The sequence below is a fragment of the Homarus americanus genome, unplaced genomic scaffold (genome assembly GCF_018991925.1).
Source record: "Homarus americanus isolate GMGI-L3 unplaced genomic scaffold, GMGI_Hamer_2.0 scaffold27339, whole genome shotgun sequence".
NCBI lineage: Eukaryota > Metazoa > Arthropoda > Malacostraca > Decapoda > Nephropidae > Homarus > Homarus americanus.
In genome coordinates, this window is record NW_024717738.1 from 102688 (window position 1) to 125291 (window position 22604).

The 22604-nt window shown below is 36.8% G+C and overlaps 1 protein-coding gene across 3 annotated transcripts; it reads right to left on the reverse strand.

Moving 5' to 3' along the window:
- Positions 1 to 812: 812 nt before the first annotated feature.
- LOC121859002 (centromere protein X-like) lies at positions 813 to 12011 on the reverse strand. 3 transcript variants are annotated; one of them, XM_042355658.1, is made up of 6 exons: positions 11827 to 12011; positions 11752 to 11796; positions 8990 to 9073; positions 7037 to 7147; positions 2577 to 2701; positions 813 to 961 (listed from the first exon to the last, which is right to left on the reverse strand). In XM_042355658.1, the coding sequence occupies exons 2-5, from the start codon at positions 11764 to 11766 to the stop codon at positions 2687 to 2689; spliced, it is 225 nt and encodes a 74-aa protein (XP_042211592.1). In that variant the 5' UTR covers positions 11767 to 11796; positions 11827 to 12011; the 3' UTR covers positions 813 to 961; positions 2577 to 2686. The 3 variants fall into 3 exon arrangements, with proteins under 3 accessions (XP_042211592.1, XP_042211591.1, XP_042211590.1); XM_042355657.1 differs by having other exon boundaries at positions 2582 to 2701; positions 11752 to 12007; XM_042355656.1 differs by having other exon boundaries at positions 11752 to 12006.
- Between the last annotated feature and the right edge of the window lie 10593 nt (positions 12012 to 22604).

Consider the following 22604-nt stretch of genomic DNA (forward strand, 5'->3'; position numbering starts at 1 on the left):
AAGTTTTAAATAATGAAGAAATAGGACTGAAAATCAAAACTGCAACCGTGAACTGATCACATACCAGATGCTCTTACAACACATATTGAGAGAGGTCTTCGTTAATGTTGAAATAGCTTATTGAATGCACTGTATTTGTGTCTCATGGTCTCAAACTGTACTAGTGAATGCAGCTTTTCAAAACTGAAACTGATCAAACATGAGGCACGAGCAAAAACAAAGCAAGAGATCCTAAATATGCTTTCATTGATGTACTGTACATATAACTGACATTTTGCGCAACTGAGTTTTGATAATATAATTCAAGATTCTGCAAACCAGTAAGCTCGAAAGGTGACGTTCCTTGGTTAAAAATTAGAATCTCTGTAATTTTTGTTTCATTTTATGGTCAAATTGGTTTTATTCAGGCTTAGCAAATGAAAGCTAAAGTGGTAAAAGTTATTTTGTTGTTTTTATTCTATACCATATTCCATATATGAGTGTTATGATAACCATGCCTGTGTATAGTGTTCATAAAAATGCAATAAAATTGTATTCAAAAGGGCCCCTAAATAGAACTAGCCTTTGGCCCCAAGAACACTTATTCTTCCCCTGATTCTGCATTGTAATCTCTCCCAACTGATACACATAAATAGGAGTGTACTTGTATTTTCCCACTGGCAATGCTACAATTGAGTGATGTGTTCCTGGGGGTTGCTCTTTGGTCAAAATTAGCAGAAAATTATTTATTAACTACCAAAAGAGATAGAGTGTTGTAATAAGCCTAAACAAACATAATCATACGATATACTGTATGTGAACAGAAAAACTAGTTAATAGTGAAGACTTTATTAATTTAAATTAGAGTACTGTATATGTACAGTACTGTGTGACAACCTTACTATAATGCTGTGTTCAGGAGCTCAGGCGTGCACTGCACTCTTTCAACTGATGAGTTGTGTTGGGTGAGTCTGGGTATAATCTGAAGGGAAAGATGCAATCTATTGTAATTTAATTCTTATATGTTTTCTTGGCTATTTTCTTTGTTATATAACCGTTAACCATGACTCTAAACATTACAATAAAGACAGTTGAATCACTACACATTAATCAATTATGCAAAGAAAATATGTAACATAGATACGTGTGTTTAGTATACTGTACTTTGCAATACATCGGACATACATTCTTGTAACCCCAATTTGATAGATAACAATTTAACAGATTGAATTTTGTCTGGGTGCATTTGTATTTAGCTCTGAATCAGAATCAAAGTATTTTAGCGCTGAATCAGAATCAAAGTATTCTGAGTCACCATTATCAATCAGAGCAAATTAATTTCCTCTATCAACCCCAACTGATGAGTAAATTACAGTATTTAAGTTAGATGTCATGCTTTTTCTTGTGTTTATTTATTATCTGAGTGTTTTTTATATCACTATAAAAACAGTAAGGCAGACAGTGTGACTGATGGGGGTAGAGTGACATCTGGCTGGCTGATGCACACAAGGCAAACGATTGAGGGAGGGCAGCGGGAGGATGAGACAGGGTTTCCAACTCTGATTTTGTAGACAGTGCCATATCCATCCTTATCATTACCAAACCAAGTGTTTAATTTTACTTCTTTAAATTCATAAAAAATTAACACAATACAGTAATAATAATCACATAGCTGGCATATCATGAATATGGTGATACAGAATTACTGGGAGTTAAGTTGTACAGGGCTGCCAAGGCATCCCCTCTGGTCTTTCCTCCTCCTCCTTCCCCTCTGATGTATGATCATTCAGTGCAGCAGAGAAGTTATTAAATATTTTGTCTACGATATCTAGGTCCTTATATCATTCTCAAAACCTATTTTTCATTACTAAACAGATTTTCATTACTAAATTTCCTTGTACAGCAAGCCCTTCAAATTCACAGGGGTTAGGTTCTCAAAATGGTCGCGAATCGCCAAATCCGCGAATAACATTTGCTGACCGGGGGGTTGGTTTACATTTTCTCTTTTGTACAAAGAAATGTATATTCCCTTTATATGTTTGCCCCTAGAAAAATTATTCTTTTACCTGTATTGTATATGGGAAAACCCTCTCACAAATAATCAGAAAAAATTTATTAAAAATGTTGAGTCTACCCTCAAGTCCACTCCGTGCTTTGTTAATAACAAAGCACGGAGTGGACATGAAGGTAGACTCAACATTATTGATAAATGCTTTGTTAATAACAAAGCATGGAGTGGACATGAGGGTAGACTCAACATTTTTGATAAATTTTTTCTGATTATTTGTGCGAGGATTTTCCCATTATTATTTATTTGCATATGTTTTGCATATGTGTGTCTATACATATACAGTATACAATACAGGTAAAGGAAATTACTGTCTCTAGAACGAATGGCTCCCTGCCCCGGCTGCGAAAATGCCAGCAACTTTAAAACTACCCTAGAGATTCTTGGGTACGGTACATCCAGGGTGTCATCCGCAAATAATAGAGGACCGAGAAATTAAAATCCGCGAATTTTCCGGGCGTACTGTACTACTACAGGTATTTGCATTTTTAGCACCTTTTAGAAACTAAATGGCAATATAATACTGTACCTTACATCAATAAGAATTTTCAGGTTGTCTTTACTGACCCTGAAGCCATTATTTCCAAATTCCATGATGCATATCCTCTTGGCACAATAATTTTATTGGTAGTTTTCACCTCATAAATCCAGCAACTGAAAATAAATATTTATACAGTATTCTAAATGTGTTGTAATTATTTCAAATGTCATTAATTAACAGTAATTATTTTGAGCTGAAATTTTTGAGTCCCTATCCTTAACCAACATGTCAAGGAGTACCTTTGTATGAAAGTTTTTTGTACAATATTATTTTTATTTAATCCTCACATTTACTGGTACAGTTAGCTACTTACATCTGGGCAGTCAGACTGGCGAGTCATCTATCCATCTCCAATTATATAATGGAAGTCAATGAGAAAATGGGGTTCAAGTTACTGTCAACTTTTCAAGGACACATCCCTTCTGTAACCCGAAGGATTACTGTACTGTAAATTATTATACCTGGACACAATCAGCTACAGTGTTAAAGACATAAAAAGTGAATACACTGTACAGCATGCTGTACTGTACATTCAGTAAGTGTAAAAGTACTGTACATAGCAAAGTGAGCAGTGTGCAGGTGGTCCCCGAGTTACGAACACCTGCCAATACGAACGAGGTCCCATAAGGTATGTGTTACGACTCACGTACATTTCCGACTTAAGAACGTCCTCAGAAACGGAACTTGTTCAAACACGGGGACCCCCTGTATGGCTACTTTAGGCTCGTGTGTAGAGTTGTATGTACTACATAGTATACAGTGCATATACAGTAATACCCCGCTTTAAGCGGTCAATTGAACCCACGGAGGCTCGTGTAAAGCGGGAAACGCAAAAAGTGAACAACAGAACATATGGGATTAATTGAAATAGAGACTGGGCCGACCCCCAAACTCCACTTTTTCAGAAACAATACCTACGTTGTAGTAAAAATAACTTCTTAATTTTATGATGGTATGCACACACAATTAATAATTAAGAGAAATATCAATAATATTAGATTTTCTAACACTTACATGAGTAGAAAAGATGGCTGGGCACACGGGGATGGGGGGTTGGTTCCGAGGCAGAGGGCAGATTATTGGCCCTCACCTGTATCAATTGTATCACTACCGGGTATCCACCACAGAGGCTTGCAGGGCCTCTTTGTCAAACCCCTCAAAGTCCATATAAGTCCATATCATCACTATCACTGACCTGGGCCGGCTGTGGTGGGTGGCGGGTGAAGAACTCGGTAATGTTTTGATGACTGGGCAATAGGGGGCAGTGAAATTTTGCTCAAAGCTGCACTCTTCAGGCATTGTTCCTTATACATATCTAAGACTCCATGCCAAATTTGAAGCTGATATGTCGAGGTTTAGTCTGCCGCATTTTCTACTGAAATTTTAAAATTTACCTACAGTACTAGCCAAACAGCCGCTGTGGCGGTGCAATGTTCTGTTCAGTGTTTATCAACTTTTTTTTCATATCTCTTATTTCATTTAAGTTGTCTTGTTGCAGATGAGTATGGTGCTATGTCTATATTGATTATCAGCCTTTTCTCATTTCATTTCTCAATGTTGTGTTACTGTACTGGGTAAGCTGCCGCTTGTGACCGATACTTGATTAGTGATTATGCTGGAGCTGCCATTGCTACTGCCACCTTAACTGACTATGGCATTATCACAAAGGATGACAAGAGTCAGGTTATTGGACCACATAAGCTGCGGGATGCGAGACAAAAATACCGATTTAAGAGGCAAGAAATTGAGATGGCTAGTTTAGATAATTTGACATCACTCTATTTTGATGGTAAGAAGACCGCCACTCGTGTGATGATAAAGAATGAGAAGACCGAGAAATGGAGTTCGAGGATGATGGTGAAAGATCATTATGTCATCATGGTTGAGCCTGGCAATGAATATCTCACACATGTGACTCCCAAGACTGGACACGGAAAGCAGATTGCCAAAACTATTCACGAGTTTCTGGTGGAGAAAAATCTAACCCAGCAGCCCATTGTGTGTGTTGGTTGTGATGGAACCAATGTAAATGTAGGATCAGAAAATGGAGTCATTCATCATCTTGAAATGTTACTTGGTCACCCGCTCCATTATTTCATATGTCAGCTTCACGGAAATGAGCTGCCTTTCCGCGCAGTTTTTTATCACTATGATGGTAAACCAAGTGGTCCTGAGCATTGGCGTGGTCCCATTGGAAAGCAGATCAAGGAGTCTTTGTCTGAGCTTCCAGTTGTCGCCTTCCAGCCAGTCAGTTTCCCTGATTTCCCTGTGTTTAATGATGAAGTGGAGAAAGATCTGTCCTGGGATCAGAAATACCTGTATAGGATTTGTAAAGGAGTTATCACAGGTGTTGTTGAAGATGACTTGGCTGCTATTGAGCCAGGTCCTCCCTGTGTGTCAAGGTGGAACACCTTATGGAGTAGAATCCTCAGGCTGTATGTAGCAACATCAAGACCCAGCCATGAGTTGAAAAGAATTGTCATTACAATAATAAAGTTCAGTGCTCCAATGTGGTTTTACATCAAGATACACCCTTACGTAACACACGGCTCAAGGAACGTATTCCAGTCCCTGCTATATATGAAACACCTGAATAGTGAGGAGGAGACGATAGTGAAGAAGGCTGTCCAGAGAAATGCATACTTCGCCCACACAGATCAACTTCTTCTTGGTATGTGTGCAGATGAGGACATGACTGTTAGAGAAAAAGCTGTCTCAATGATAAGAAAAATTAGAGAGGAGAATCAGCAAAAGGAAGAATGCACTGGCAGATCTGAAGAGGAGGAGGAAGATTCTGATGCTGCTGTTGACGAGAATTTGTTAAACTATACTGATGAGGAGGGTAAAGATGGAGATGGGAATGAGGATGTGCCTCCTGTAGTCAACATGAGAAAGGTGGTGACTCCGAAACTAAAGTGGCAAGCAAAAAACTATCATTCCATGATTAACTGGAGGAATGAACTCAAGACTGAGCCTCCTTACATTGCTTCTCTGTCAAATCTACAGGTTAATGACATTCTTGAGACACCATTAGTGGTGCCCAAGTGGCCAAACAGCACTCAGGCGGTCGAGAGAGGCATAAAAGTGATGACTGAAGCTTGCACTGAAGTGACGGGATACGAATCGAGAGATGGATATATTAGGCAAAGATTATTGTCTAGGAAAATGATGCCAAGGTTCCGCACAAAAAAGAATTTCAATATGAACTTGTAATGATTTTCTATACGGTGTACCTGTAAAATAACATGTGAATTAAATCGATGTCACCCATGTAAAATTTATCATTATCCTGGAAAACATTAAATGACACCTAATTTTTGGTATACACTAAAAGTTGACAAAAAGTCGTTCGCGATGCGGCAGGGTAAGTATGCATGAAATGGCATGAAATTTTGCACAGGTGTTTGTTACAGCCATACAAACGATGCCTGAAAAGTGCAGCCTGCAACTCAAATAAAAGTGTTTTTTCCCTGCCCCCTACTGGGCAACCTTGTGTGCACCCTGCCCGTGCCGCTTCCCGCGTATATGAGTAGATGCACCGCGTAAAGTGAACATTCCGGTTCTGGCAGGGTACCGGGTAAATGTAGAAACTCGTAAAAAAAACCTGCGTAAAGCGGGGTATTACTGTACAGTACAGTACTTTCTCGATTTAACGAACTAATTCGAGCCACCCCTTTCCGTTAAATTGAAATTTCTGCTGAACCGAACTTTCCATTATTTTCACTCGATTTAGCGAACTAGTTTGCTAAATCAATCATGACGTTGAACTCGGCAAAAAAAAATTAAAAAATAATTTTTTTTTCAATATACCGTACTGTACTTGTATACCTGTAATATGTATTTATTTTTGAAAATGTTCGCACACAGGATATTCTGATCAATTAATGACATCGCAATGAAAGAGTTAATGATCATAAACATAAACCAATCATTATGGAATAGAACCCTGCATCTTGCTTCCATTTCACACTTTACAACTGCAGCATCAGTTCTGCATGTCATAATCCTTCACATACTGTATTACTATGTCTCTTGCATTACATTAACTAAGAATTAAGAAAGAGATGAAAACATAAATTGATGAAAGTTAATAGGGTTTACTACCAGTATTAGTTATGTACACTACAATCAATATATTTTCCCTCTGGAAAAAAAATATTTTCTGATTTTTTAATTCTAAATCTGTAAGTAACCAGTAATTTGAAATAATACAACTTTAATTTCCAGAAAGAAATTTGAGTAAATAAAAAATGACAATTTTTTTCATCTCATGCAGGGCATATAATACCAATACAATACCACACATTTTTGAAGTGCAGTTTTTAGTATAAATGTTGCTAACTAACATTAATCAATAATTGATCATAAACTTTAAGATTGAGCAAGATGTTCTGGTATGGTATGACTAGAGTGTGCTGAATTACTTAAAACAAGGATATTCAACCTACCAACTGAGCAAGAACTTTCTCCAAGTGCTCAACTGTGACAGTGTCGGCTCCCTCCTGCTTGGCCTGGTATGCTGCTCGTGTTGCACCTTCCTTGGCTACCAGCTCCATTATCTGAACCAACACAAAATAATCACCAAACTGAAGTCTGTTTTATATGCTTATCTATCAACTTCATTCTTAACTAAATAGAGCAGAACATGTGTGGTCCAGCTGACAAGGAACTACTGTACAATAATCCAGCAAGAGCCCCCAAACAAACAACTGATATAGAATTGGTCATTTCATTCCAGCTCATACCAGAAATATTCACTTAGGATTTGTGGCTCTAACTTTTGGGAAACGAAAAACTGATGATAAAGCAGGCTGAGGTAATGTACAATACTATACCTGTACTTGCTTGTGAGGTCAGGTTCTTCACGTTTCACAACCTAGGTTATGTTGGCCTCTCTGTACTGTACAGTACTACTGTGTGTTTTTTCCCAGCTGAGAAGAGATGCCCCGCACCCTCGTCAAGAGTTACAACTGATTGGCTGTTGCAAATCTGTCCGATTTCGTCCTGAAGTAATGATGTACAGGGTATTTCTAAATGTGTTTATTCATAATCGTTGGGATGACCGTTTCTGACGAGAAAGATATTTAGCTAAATTATGTAAAGATACATACATTCATTATTTCACACATGAGCACATAGGAAGTATGTATCTTTAAATAATTTAGCTAAATATCTCTCTCATCAGAAACGGTCATCCCAACGATTATGAATAAACACATTTAGAAATACATTATTACTTCAGGACGAAATCGGACAGATTTGCAACAACCAATCAGCTGTAACTCTTGAGGAGGGGGCGGGGCATCTCTTCTCAGCTGGGAAAAATTGCACTATTGTATTAGACAGACGTACAGGGCCATACCATAATACTACCAAGTAAGTACAGTGATCCCTCGGTTAACGAGCGCCTCGGTTAACGAGCAATCCCTCGATTAACGAGTTTTTTACAAGCCGACCTCAACATGTTTTCGCTTGCATTTGGCGGTCCACCACCTGTAGTATTAGTCCGCCAATACAGTAATCGGTTTTAGGGCTTAAATTCCTTACTATTTTAGTAAATATCAAGAAGTTTATACTATTCAATAATTTTAAAAGTTTAATATAAATATTTTTTAGTCATTTTAACAATTATTGAACATAATTGAAGGTAAAGAAACTAGTTTCTGGCACGCCATCCAGCCTGTTAACACACAAACAGTCGTTAGTCTCTCTCTCTTTTCAGTGGAGGTAACATATTGCTTAAGACTCTCTTTAACTAAATGCTTTTTTTCTGTGTTTCCAAGCAAATTATTGGTCATTTTGAAATTTATTTTACATATTGACAATATATAATGCAGTGCAGTGTTGATTTAAAGAAAATAATCTTGAATTACACCAAGAGAACTAAAATTTTATGGGTGAAATGGCACCATGGGGTGACTTCTCTTCCATCCCAATGCCTTCTCTTCTCCCTTCTCCTCCATCCCCATTCTAATTCCCATCATCATCATCATCATCCAGGAGCCTTCTACATACACACCTCAAAGTAAGTGCGCTTTTCTACATTTTTTGTTGAATTTAGGCAATTTTCTTTGAGCTGGAACCAATTACCCAAAATCCATTGAAACAATGGTTTTGGTTAACGAGTTTTTCGGTTAACGAGCAACATGCTGGAACGGATTGTGCTCGTTAACCGAGGGACCACTGTATAGGAATATGAAATGGAAAATAGAAGTACAGTACGTAATCTAAAATACCATACCGTACTATATATTCAAGCACAAACTTTTATCTTTTTAGGATTACAGTTATTATATAAGGTATTATTATTTAGCTTATATAAAGAATATATAATGATCTTGTGAAAATGCAACTTCAATATCTGAAAATTATAAAGAACTGCTGTACATGAACATCCTTACCTTGGCGACCAACTTGATGGCATCTGCATTTATACGTGTGTTGCTCTTCTCAAAGTGGAACTTCATGAATTCATAAATCAGCTTCTGAAACACAGTAATATACAGTTAATTTTCATAAATATTCTTAAACTTTATATTCACTTGATTAGTTGTGTGACAGTGAGGGACACTTGGTGGAAAGTAGAAAATGGTCATGCACTGTCTGAAGAACAGTGTTGGCAGTAATTCAATTCAGTAATGTGCAGTGAGTGTAGAAAATAAATACAGTACCTGTACACAAGAGGTGCAGTGATGTAAATGGCAGATGATGCGCAGTGACTCAGTAGATTTTTCAGAGGTATTTACAGTAAATTATTAATTTCTGTATGTACAAAGCACATAGAGACACCATTTTAGTGCCACATGACCAGTTTTTCACCATATTTTACCCCACATTTTCCCTCATCCTTCATGTCCTGCTCACTACAGGTGATTTATGATCGTATATAAGGAAAACTAAAAAAAAAAAAAAATATTTAGCTAAAATTAAAATAAAAAGTTGTCGCCTGAGTAATTATTGATGATACCCGCCAAAGATTTTTCAAATAAAATTATTTTTAAAATTCTGTAATTTTTATGTGTTTTGTAGTAAACACTGTCATAGCTTGGGCAAATCTGTTAAAAAGTGATTACCGGGTATTTCTAATTAAATCTAACCTAACCTCAGTTGATAAGAAAAACAAGCGGCAGAAGCATTTTTAGAAGACCGCACCAACCTACCCAACCTTACCTAACTTCCAAGAACTTACAATATGTTGAAATTTTATATTTTTTGTGGATGTGTGAGCAGTCGCCCTAACCAAGCGGTTCATAAATGCACACTGAGCATAGTTGTCAATTGGATGCCTTACTGATTTATCACTGAGCAAGACAAAGTAGTGCTGTTAATATGGGTCAAATTTTAGTTTCGGTCATCCCTGCACTTAGGTATCCAACCTAACCTAACCTTGCCTTGCCAAAGAACTCAGGAACTATGTCTAACCTAACCAGGGGGCAACTCCCCCCTGCCCCTTTCTGGTAGGGGGCTTCCAATAGTTAAATTCCTAAGATTCCCTGGATTGATTGACTGATTGTGGCAATTACATCCCTGGCGACCAACAGCTTAGGTCATGTCGCTGAATTAAAATTAAGGCTTAAAAGACTAAAATAAAATAATGTAAGGTAAAAACACAATAAATAACTTAGAACTTTCATAAAACCATTTAAACATTAATAAATAAAACTCCAAGCTTGTGTAGGTCGGCTTCCTCCACTAAGGAATGGACATCCCCTCCCAGGTTACCCATTCTTTCCCCCAGCATCAAAAAGAGACGGTAAGACCCATCTCCCTCCCCCTGCACCGGGAGAGGTGCTTATAACGAAGATCTCTGAGACTGGGCATTCCACTAGATGACCAATAGTCACTGGGACCAGGCGCTCATCACAATGGGAAGGGGGTGCCATCTCCATTAAAAAATACACAAGTCAGCCATGTGTGGATTCCCCGGTTGACCGAAACGAAAATAATACCCAGATCTGAGCCTAGGGACCCTATCATCTTCCAAACAAAGCATTTGGCCAAGAAATTAATAGCATATCAGAACTCACCAATGAAAATATAGCAAGAAAAGAAACATCAAAATAAATATTGTGGCGGTAGTTATCTCGGTAAATTTGCATTGTCACACCGTTCACTTTTAACAAGTAAAAAAAATATTTTTCTAGTGTATTTAGACCGAATATGACCTTCATTTTTGGCGGAAATTAGCCTTTTTTTTTTAGAGCTGTTTTTCGTTTGACGTTTTCCGAAAAAAAGTGGCTAAGCGACTAAAAAATACACAAAAAAAACCACTAGAAAAACAAATACCTAACCTAACTTAACTGACTCTCACCATATGATGGAATCACCTATTTCTTACCTTATTGGCCTGGTTCTTGTTCGTCGTTGCATTCTGGGATTCTTACCCAACGCCACATATGTTGGTCTTTGTGATATTTACATTCAGTCTTGCTCTCAGTACACTTTACTGAGGTTGAAAGAACACCATGCGATCGAAAAAATGCTATAGTTTCTACGTTTTGTTTCCAAAAACTCGCAATCAGCTCCATATACTTTAAGTGACACCCATCGCAGACTTCCATGGTCGGAACTGAACTTGAATTTCAAAATATGAGAGACCCAAAATAAAACTCGATTTTGATTGGGCCAAATATACTCTAAATTAAACCCAAAATCATTTTAATTGGTTCCAAAAGCAAAACGCTTTTGATTGGCAGCGTGACGTGTACTGGTAAGCATGCGCTTCATGATTTATGAAGGAGACGCGAGAGACACTGAGAGGCAGATGATAATGGCAGGAGGTTAATGGAAGAAAATATAATTTTTTTTGGAAAAGCTATCTCCGTTATTATACATTTCCGCCGGTAATGTAATAGATGAAAATTATCTTATAATTAGACGTCTTATTCGAATATGATAATAGATTAGTGGTAAGAATGAACGGTGTGTAAACACAATAATACCGTTATCTCATTAATATTAATTGTCACTTCTTACTATAATAAGAATATTTGTGAAAAATATAAACGAAATGGAACAACTCCTTCTGGTGGTAGTGCTGTTCTCAGACATTAATCCCAAAATGGTTAAACTTTGTATCTAATTATGTCTTCTACTATAAATTAACAAATCACATAGTTGCTGGTTAACCAGGTACCATTTTCTAAAGTATTACTAAACTTACCTCCGAGAACTTCATTATTTGTGTACGTGTCAACTATATTATACATTCAGTAGTCCCGGTTGGTAGTGAGATCCACAGGGTTGACAATTTCCTATCGTCTCTCAGTCTCAGCAGTGTTGCTTTGAAATGATGGGTCGCTTGTACTCCTGTGCGGTGCTCGTTGAACAGCCTATTGAAGTACAGTTCTCAGTTTCCCCCAAACATTCTGAGCTTGGCTACGTGTTCAGTGGTTCGATATTGTATAGTTTATGAAGTTCTCGCAATTTGGTGGTGTATGGTGGAAGTTGCTTTGATGCTCTACGGATAGCTTTATTGTACTGCTTGAAGTGGTATTGGCGGGTATTCCAGGTGGGGGCGGACAAGTGCTTTGAATAGGTGTAGTTGAAAGTTGGTGTCCATTTTGCTAAATCTTCGTAGTTTTGTGAGTTGACTAGGCAAGCATTTTGCGTTGTGTTATGTCTTTCGCTATTCCCGTTTTTGTTATTGTGAGTGCCAGTATTTTGCCTTCGTTGCAGTATTGTAATGTTCATTGTTGACTGTGATTGGTGGTGGATTTGTTTTGGCAATGAGAATGATCTTTAGTTTCTCCGTGTTAGTTTCAATTTTCCACTTTTTTTCATAATTGTTCATTTGCTCGATGGCGTGGGCTGTTTTTCGTGTCATCCTCATTTTGACCTTGCTTAGATGTCGGATGATTTGAGTGACGCCATCGGCATAGGCTGTATGTATTCTCCGTGGGTAGGCGGTGGCATGTCAGACGTGTATATCGTGTACACTGAACCTAAACAACCATGTTGGTGAACATTTTTCATCAGGTTATGAAGATGTGCATGTTGGAAAAGTCTTTGGAACAATGAATATTGAAGGTAAAAAATACTTCAGTTTGAAGATGCATTGGGTGTCGTCATAATATACAATAGGATGTTTGAGAAGAGGGCAAGTAGTCACAAGAACCCAGATTGACAACATGCTTGTCAAGAAAACAAGCAGGGAGATTGTTAGGGATGTAAAGGTAATAGTAAGGGAAGAATGAACCACCGACTGAGAACACATCTCGAAATTAAAGAGAAATACAATTCCAGGCAGCACGGATTTAGAAGACATTGAGGAACCCATACAGCCATAGCCCTAAATTACGAAAACATAACCAACGCAATGCACAATAGATCAATGCAACGTAGTATTAAGGAACGTAGCAAAAGCATTTGACTAGGTCTGGCGCTTGGGGCTCAAATACAAAATAACCAACCAAGAACTCTTCAACAACTTCACTTCTTTTCTTTGCAACTTCCTTGATAAAATCATCATTGGCAACCACGTAGGCGCAAGCAAGCATCAAGCTATACAACGGAGTACCACAGGGAAGTAACCTCTCACCAACACTTAGTTTTTTATTTTAGATCACCACCAGTACAATTTCCCTACCCTGTATCACCAAGCACTGATGCTACATGCAGCAGTTCATCTAAGTAGTCCTTTTCTTACTCACTTAGCCCAACCAATGCTAAATTGAATATTCAGCTTTTCTTTGTAAGAAAAATTTTCTTTGAATCTAACACACTACACTTAACCAGGCTGAATCAGCCAGTGAACGAAATAGAAGTCCTTGTCTTCAAAAAGGCAAGTGACGTACTTATTAGAGCCGTGGATTATATCTTTTATCTATGATGCATAAAAAGGAAAGTAAAATCCCTCCTTCAAGCACACATTGTATTACAAAGGAAACAAATTAACATCTTCACCAGCCAAGCTCTTTATTGGAATACTGTATACATATGTTTTGCTTTATCTAAATAAATTTCCATAATGTACCATAAAATTCATGCACGGATAAAATAAAAACTTTGTAACCTTACATAAACTACAGTATAAAACTGATGCAAATAAAATAAAATAATAAGTTTCGAAAAATAATCAAATATCTCAGCAAACATATTGTCATTAGTAAGAGCACACCTCACTCGTATTTTAAAATTAGTCCTTAGTGACGTTTCCTAAAATAAAATAAAAACTAAATAAATAAATAAAATAATAACAATAAAATAAACAAATAAATATATATATATATATATATATATATCATAAATAAAATTATAGGTCATTGGAATTCATAAATTATGCAGTACTGTAATGTACTCAAGTTTAGGCCTGAACCATCTAAAATTAAAATAGAAATTACGGTCAACACGGTCAACACAAATTATGTTAGGTAAGTCATGGAAAATATCATATCGCTACATTTTCACCTTTCCATTATGCATAATACTGTACAGCTTTTTGACATGTTTGTCTCCTGTATTATACAGATACCTGTTTATATATTAAGCACTGTACTGTATTGATAAATTTGTAAATAAATAAGTATAAAACCCCTTTCTTAAGCTTTTTCTCTTTCAATTTCCTATTGTCATTCAGTTTTAGGGACATAACAATACTTGTGAATCCATTCATCCTTTAAATTGACTAAATAAAACTCCTTTCCCTTTCAGTCACTACCCTGCTGCTTAATGACCATCTTTATCACAAAGCAAATAAGTATCAAAAGCATTCAAACAGGAATTAATTTACCCAAACAAACTTTCTCTCCCAGTGATTAACTTTATACATTATTGTGACTTAAAAGCTGACATTGTTAACAATATTTCGTAACCCATCAATATTTAAAAACAATTATGTAATTATTATATATCAAAGAATATTAATTACCAGTAAATAATCCCTTCAAGTACTTTCTGGGTCAAGTTAAAATATTCAAACATTAGTCACAGCTGTTTTAAGACAACAATGGAGACGGAGTGTAACGAAGTTGATGGGGCCTTGGTCTCTCAGAGTCGAGTGACGTAGATTGTGCCAAAAGGAGTTTTTTGTTCCAGCCTTATAGTCCTCTTCATGTGCATGCCTGCCAAGAAGAAAAGTATCTTGAAATGTTTTACCAGCAGAGCATAATTACGACCCGAGTCCATGACATTATTCAAGTAAAATGAAACAAACTTCAATGACAGCGACCTGTATTCACCCATATTACAACCAGTGATAATCATGACTTTTGACTCATTTTAATCTGTAGGTCAGTCGTTAATAACTGACATCTGTGGCCCTTTTCTAAATCCATCTTTTTCACCACTTTCATCTCAACAAATTGATACAGGTGTTCTCAACATCATCTAAAGATATGAACTGCTTACATTATTGTAGTAAACCTTCACAGGTTTCGGTATCCAACGTATTTAAAACATCTTGGGAATATCACACAAGTTATAATTTCGGAAAAAAAACTCTGAGGTATTAACGTAAGGGATGAAATTCTGGTGGCTCACGTGGTGATTATCACGTGAAGTGAAATTTGTTCCGTCAAAACGTCGTCTGCGCTCACCCACTGTTTGTACTAGTTACTATTTATCTTAAGGTTTTGTGAAATTATTAAGAGCTCGAACAATTGCTTCTGGTAACGGTTGGATGCGCGATTTTATCAGGAACGATAAAATAAAATAAATAAATATATGTATGTATATATATATATATATATATATATATATATATATATATATATATATATATATATATATATATATATATATATATATATATATATATATATATATATAGAATCTGGCTATAATAAGCCTATTTGAAGATAAGGAGGTTGTTCTGAGTAGTTGATAACGGTTTGAAAGCTCATTTAATCCCTGGAAGGATGATAATTTGTTCAAGTGAGATTCTCCTTTTACACTGTTTCAGACTATGAGTTGCAAAATGTTTCCCTAGATGAACACTGAATATCTCTAAAGCCTATCCACTTAAATTTGGAGAGATTTAAGCGCTTCCTAATGATTAAGAACCTGCCTTAACAAGCTGATAACTTGTTTCCCAGCAAAAACAGCAAAAATCTAGGGGCTAAATTTGACACTATACAATTATCTAAAAACATTGTACGCGTACATCCCTTCACTCTGAGGAGTCGTAACCACAACTTGCTCATCTCTGTGGAGGGCAGGTAGACTTAATGGCTTTGTTTTCTACTTGAAAGTTTGAGTCTATCCAAAACTGTCTACCATTACAGTACTTTGAAATTCATGTTCTTGTACGTTTACTGCCGTTTCTTGAGATGAATGTGCTAAATTTCCTGAAACTTTCACCACATGATAAGGCCTCGACACATCCTCTAGGTTTATGGACCCTTTTTTCCTGCAAGTTTTTTATCGTGAGCAAACTAACCAGATGAGAGGCGAACGATCTGTAAGTTTGAGTACTTACAGAAGGCGGTTCAAGGCGTGAGATGGCAATCATGCTGACTTCCTGTACCTGAATAAGTGCAAACACCACGAGACATTGCATTCTCATTTGGCTAAGAATGTTAACAAACCACCGGTTCACTAGTTTAAAGGCTATAGTGAAAACAATATCCTAGGGTCGCCGTCTTTTTCCTGTCATAAAACAAGACATCACAAGCTTATTCTATTCTTTAAGATAAGAGTTTCATAGACATCGATGAATGGCATAAATCTATCAAATAGTTAAAATAGTACTTACTAAGGAGTACAAAAAACAAGTGCGCCGCTTCACTTTTTGTGGCATTCTCTGGCAAAAGATCTTCAAAGATGACTTCTGTCCCAGGAATCAATATGTTTACTTCCTTCTCTGTTTCCTCGTGTGCTCGGCAGATTGTTGAAATAATCTTTATAGGTGAAATAAAACTTGGAATGAAACTCTCGCTCTCATCAGCTTCTTCTCTTTGAAGGCGAGGACTGAATATGCTGATTGGCTCTTGTGCACGAATACTTGAATCACCTTCAGTTGGAGGTAAAATCTGGGGCTCATCAAATCCTTGAGAAGCAGCCATTACGGAGTCTTTTGCTGGTGCTTTAGATTTTCTGAGAAAAAGAAAAAGATTACATAGTAGTCTAAACTAGTGATTCTCAATATTTTTCAGCTTATTACCCATTTTCTGCTTTCTTCAGGTCTTTGTTACCCACTGCCACGCAAATCCAACCGCTCTCAAATCGGGATTAATAGTATGAAGTCAGACCAGGAACCTATTTTGCCTGTTTCTGTACTTAGTACAGAAATGGAAGAATTACCCTGTTCAGCCTTCAGTGGCTTTAAGCCCCATTAATTTAATCGCTTGCTAGTTGGAGCAGTCACTTAAAGGTCCAAACGTGTTGCCTCCCGTGCTTGCGGGCAGTATGCCACCAAGAGCAAAACAAAGCCTTTGACATTAAACACAACCACGAAAAGTTTAAGACTGAACAAGCACAAAATCAAAATAGGAACATGGCATGTGAGGACATTATGTGAAGGTGGGAAGTTTGCAAATGTTTATATGGGAATAAAAAAAGATTGCAGTGGGACATTCTGGGATGAAGTGAAGTAAGATGAACAGGTTCAAATAGCATTAGTGGTGAATATTTTTACTTCATACATTCAGACGGCGAAAAGCATGGAGGAGGTGTTGAATTTCCTGTAAATCAGTAGTTGAGCAGTAGTGTACAGGGATATTGGGCAGTGTTAGATAGACTTTTCTTAAATTTAATGCTAAACTTGGCAATAATACAGGTTTATGCACCGAAAGACTCAATGAAGTTTAGTGAATGTCTGACTATAACGGGTGATTTTAATGCAAAAGTTGGGAAAGGTAAAGAAGCACCAGAAGTAGGAACACGTGGGCTGAGTAAGAGAAAAGCAGAAATATTAAATGACCCTTGTAAAGAAAAAAAAAAGATAATTGTAAATACATGGTATAAACAACATCCTAGGTACAATTTTACAAGGATATTACTCCAGAACAATGTAAATAACTGTCAAGAATTAAATAGATTACATAAAAAAACAAAAAAACAATCCGAACCAAGACATATCCACGGGTAGATTCTGGGTCAGACCACGTCCCATTAATGAGTTCAGTGAGGCTAAAACTTTAAAAATTAAAAAGAAAAAAATATTGGACAAAATCAAATGGATTTAGGGAAGCTCAAAACAGGGGCAGGATATAGGATAGTACTAACCAATGACATTTAAGTGTTACAATGAGTTGTACAAATAGAAGAAGAAAGCTGTCTAGTAGCCTTTGGACCCATTTTTAAACATCCATCCTTAAAACAAGAGGCAGGCAATCCTACCGTTTCCCTCTACAGTATTATGTCGAGGCATAATTTGGTACTATTAATTTGTTTGTGAACTAGTGTTTTGATTGTTTTCTATCCCAAACAGCAGTTATTTTGGCGGGTATAGGGATATTTTCTTGTATATATTGATGTAATACTTATGTAAGAATTTTCTAGAATGTATTGCATCATTTTTGTTATGATTTACTTACGTATTGTAAGCCTAGATCATTCTAGAACTCTCCAGGTGGGTCTCGGTCCGACCTCCAGCGTCTGTATATCGCTAGAATGCTCTAGGCGTCTGGTCTGACAAGACATAATATATAAACACCCGCGAGTGGTCTAGAAGTTAGTCTATCGTTTCTGAAGATAATTGTTGTGCAATTATTGTGGAATTGATGTGAGCAATATAAAGTGAAAAGACTAAGGATTGTGTATATTCGGAGTGGGAAGCCCGGTTGTGAAGACGGACCCTGTGAAGTGTTGTGAAGAATTAGTGATTAACTATTAAAGAAGACTACAGTGCACAGGTGTGTTTTTGTTCCTGGTGGAAATCTACCTGCCTGTTGTTTGTCTGTACACTGATACCGATCGTCGGAAAATTACCGGAGACTGGCGGAACAGCCAGTGGTAATTCGACAACACTCATGATGTATCTACTGCTTCTGTACACACGACCCGGGCTAATGGTAACCAGCGGTGGAAGCTGGGTAAGCGGTGAGAGAATGGGTCGTAACAGTATAATATAAAGCATCCTCAAAATATTATTTTAACGTAAAATAATATAATTTAGGTATTTTATTAAAATTCTAGTGAAAATTTTTGAGCAGAAATGACTGAGGAATTTTATACCTTTCTACAGTATATAATCAGGTATATGGTAAACTTTTGTGCACTACTGTACTGTATACTGTACGTTACTTCACTTTACGTTTTTTTTTCAAAAGCACATGTCTGATGTATAGCGAAGTATACCCGTATTTTGAGTTTTTCCCATAATTTTGTTTTTAATTATCCGGAACTTCATTCCTTTCATACTGTACCTCGATTATGCGGTTCAGTTCTGGTGCCCCTATTATAGAATGGATATAAATTCACTAGAGTCGGTGCAGCGAAGAATGACAAAAATGATTCCGGGACTTAGAAACCTTCCATATCAGGATAGGTTAAAGAAACTTAACTTGCATTCCTTAGAAAGACGAAGGGTGCGGGGAGATATGACATTAGTATTTAAGTGGGTGAAAGGAATCAATAAAGGGGATATAGATAAAGTTCTGCATATCCAAACAGGGATGAGACTCAAACAACGGATTCACGTTAGATAAGTTTAGAGTTTAGGAGGAATAGGAAGAAACTGGTTCACAAATAGGGTGGTGGACAGGTGGAGACAAAGCCCTTAACTGTGGTACAGGAACTCTGAACTTCAAGGCTAGATAGATTCATGGATGATAGAGAGTGGTAGTAACTCTCGACAGGAGCTGCCATGCACAGGCCAACCGGCCTATTGCAGACTCCTTATTTTCTTATGTTCTTATGTATATTTCCGCTTTAACATTCCTACGAAGATTTGGTACAGTGAGAAAAGTGGACGCTCTGAGTACGTAAAATATAAACTAATGATAGATGTAGAGGAGAATTTTGAAGTGCTGTGAATAAATGGGAAAGTGGACAGGGAATAGGTGAAAAGGAGAATATGTATAAGGTAAGTGCAAGGAACAGAAAAGAGCAGACCAAAGGTAAGGTGAAGGATACAGAAGTCAGAAGGTAAATTTGGAGAACTGACTGGAACGGTATAAAGGCATATATATAAATTTGCATTCAATATCCTTCAGGATTCTAGAAGTTTTCCCACTTCCTAGATTATAGGAAGTGGAAATTTTTTATTGTATACTAATTCAGTTGATTAACTTATAAAATTCGACATTATATTTCATTTGTACAGCACATTGCTAACTAATGAATTATAACGGGCTATTATGCAATCGTAGTAAACAAAATTACAGGATAGGAATAATGCATCATTTAATGTCAGTGAGGCCTATGTATGGTGCTGACTTTTACTATCAAATAATTTCTGGGAGGAACTAACACAGGGAATCATAACAGAGCAAGGAAATAAACATGTGAAACTGACATAATACTGTGTATTCGAAAAGAGTAAAAAATACCTGATCTTCTGTGGCGGTGATGCATGAACTTCAGCATGCACAGTAACAGGAACACCACCTCCTTCAGGTGAGCGTGGAAGACCTCTCACTGGGGTGGTTTCAGGCGGGACATAGCTACTAACTCTCTCGGGTTTGCGAGTCCGTTTATCCGGTGGAGTGGCCAGGTGAATCTCCTCATCAAGGCTTTGGACTCTGACGCCTGCAGGGGATAAAGTAATTTAGATTTTCTTTCATTCGCCAATAAGTATTCTATCAACCACAACACTATTGAACTTCTGAGCTTTACGCAGAACTTAAACACATAGTATTACAGGTAGTAACTCAAATTTTCTATTACACTGAATATTGAGAGAAAAATAAAAATTTTTGCTCTCAAGAATATAAACAAAATATAAATATAATTTTAAGGTGAAATTTTTTAAGGTTTAAATCCTCTATTTCTTTATACTGAATGTACCTTAATATTTGTCTTTAGAAAGAATAAACACCAAGAAAAAACTATAATTAAGGGAAACCCCAACAAAATCCCGTTGGGTTGATCATTTGTATAAAAACACGGAATTTTTGCCAACCATGGTTGCTTGTCATTTCACCTGGTCTTCGAAGAGGAATTTGAAGTTCCTCGTCGACAAATAGTGTAGGCTCGGGCACAGGGGCCACTTCAATAGCTCCTTGCTCTCTCACATGTTCAGTTGAGGGGAGCACCTCTAACCCTTGTTCCTCTGTCAAAATATACACGTACAGTATATGGAATATAATTTGCCATTATATTCAGATTCTATTATGCAACATGGAGATAATGAAGGAGTGAGTAAAAAAGTAAGTTATCGAAATTATTTTCAATGAAGTACAGTGTATATTTTCATATACCTTCTATTGGGAGTAGCTGAGTGTCTTGAAATAGGCCAGGAGCAGCAGCAGTGGCATCAGCAGAAACAGCCTGCAGCTGGGCGGTTTGGGGTGTAAGCAGAAGACTGTAAAATGCAAAGAACTATAAAAAAACAGATCACTGAATATACACACACACACACACACATATATATATATATATATATATATATATATATATATATATATATATATAAATCACTAGCAAGTGCGCATGATCTGAAACTATATACTTGAGGAAAAACACAGAAGTTCCCATGCTTTCAAATATAATTCCTGTCTTCAAGAGGTAGTGGTGAGAAAAGTAATACAAATCAAAGTGTATATATATACAGAGGAAAATTTAAGACTGGAGTCCTATTGGTCCCAGGTAATAGAGTAATGTCCCTATCAGCATATATATATATATATATATATATATATATATATATATATATATATATATATACACACAGTATATGTATGTATACACAAATATTTTCTTGCTGAGAAGCAGGGTAGACAGAAAGGTATTGATATCCAGATTTTTAACATTCAGAATTGGCCAGATGCTAGTCAACGGAAGGGTTGTTGCTTCATTGACAAGCACACCCGATAGTTTGCTCATTTATTGCCTAGTATACTGAATAAGGACTACTAAACAAATAAGGAATCCCCTCCTCCATTTCAATCGGAAATTGAACATATGACCGGTCACTTGCAAACATGAACATTGAAATGCTAGTGAAACCAAGAAATGCCCAGTAAAAACCTCAAAAACTAATGCTCATACGAAATACAGTCAATGCTTTTATATCAATATAGTGCTCTTCTTACCTCTTGGAAGATAAATCCTTAGAAGTGTCGTGTTTTGAAGATTGGAGCTCAGATATTTCACCGAGGCCTGAACTCATTATGGTATCTCCTGCTCTTTCTTCAATAGCAGAGTGGTCCCTTAACTGACAAGACAATGAGGACGGTAATCAACGTTGAAATGTTAAGGATGAGAGGTAAAATATCAATAGAATGGATGAAAAGTACACAAGCTATGTATGAAAGAAGAAGTACCAAATGGCTGGAAGAGAGCATGTGTGCAGCACTTCCTTGATATAAAGGAAAAGATAAGACTGGAAGTAAAATTCTAAAGGAACAAGATTGTTGGATATCAAGGAAACTGTACCGGCATAGTAAAGAATTGTAGCAAAACAGAGTACGTCCAGTATACAGTAAGTAGGGGTAAAGCAGCGATGGTTCAGAAAAGTAATAAAATGTGTAGATCAAATGTTTGCATTAACGAACAGAAGTAAAATGTGTCTGGAGGAAGGAAATAATTCTTTTGTGGCATTTATGGATTTAAACAAACCCATTTGATGAAGTAGACGGAAGAGGTACGTGAGAAGTACTAAAAATGTATTGTGTAAATGGGGAAATTGTTGAATGCCGCCCAGAGCTTTTATAAGGGGGATGAAGCATGTTTTAAATTTGTCAGAAAGAGAAAAACTGGTTCCAAATGAAAACAGGACTACATCAAGGATATGCAAAGGCACTAAGGTTGTTTGTCATCTTCAAGGATGCGATAAAAAGTGAAAGCAAGAACGATGGTGAGAGGTGCAATTTTAGTGAGTAATGATAAAGAATGCAAATGGAAGTTGATGAAAATTAATTGTAGATGAAACTGCTCTAGTAGACAAATTTACAGTAACCATTCTGGAAAGAC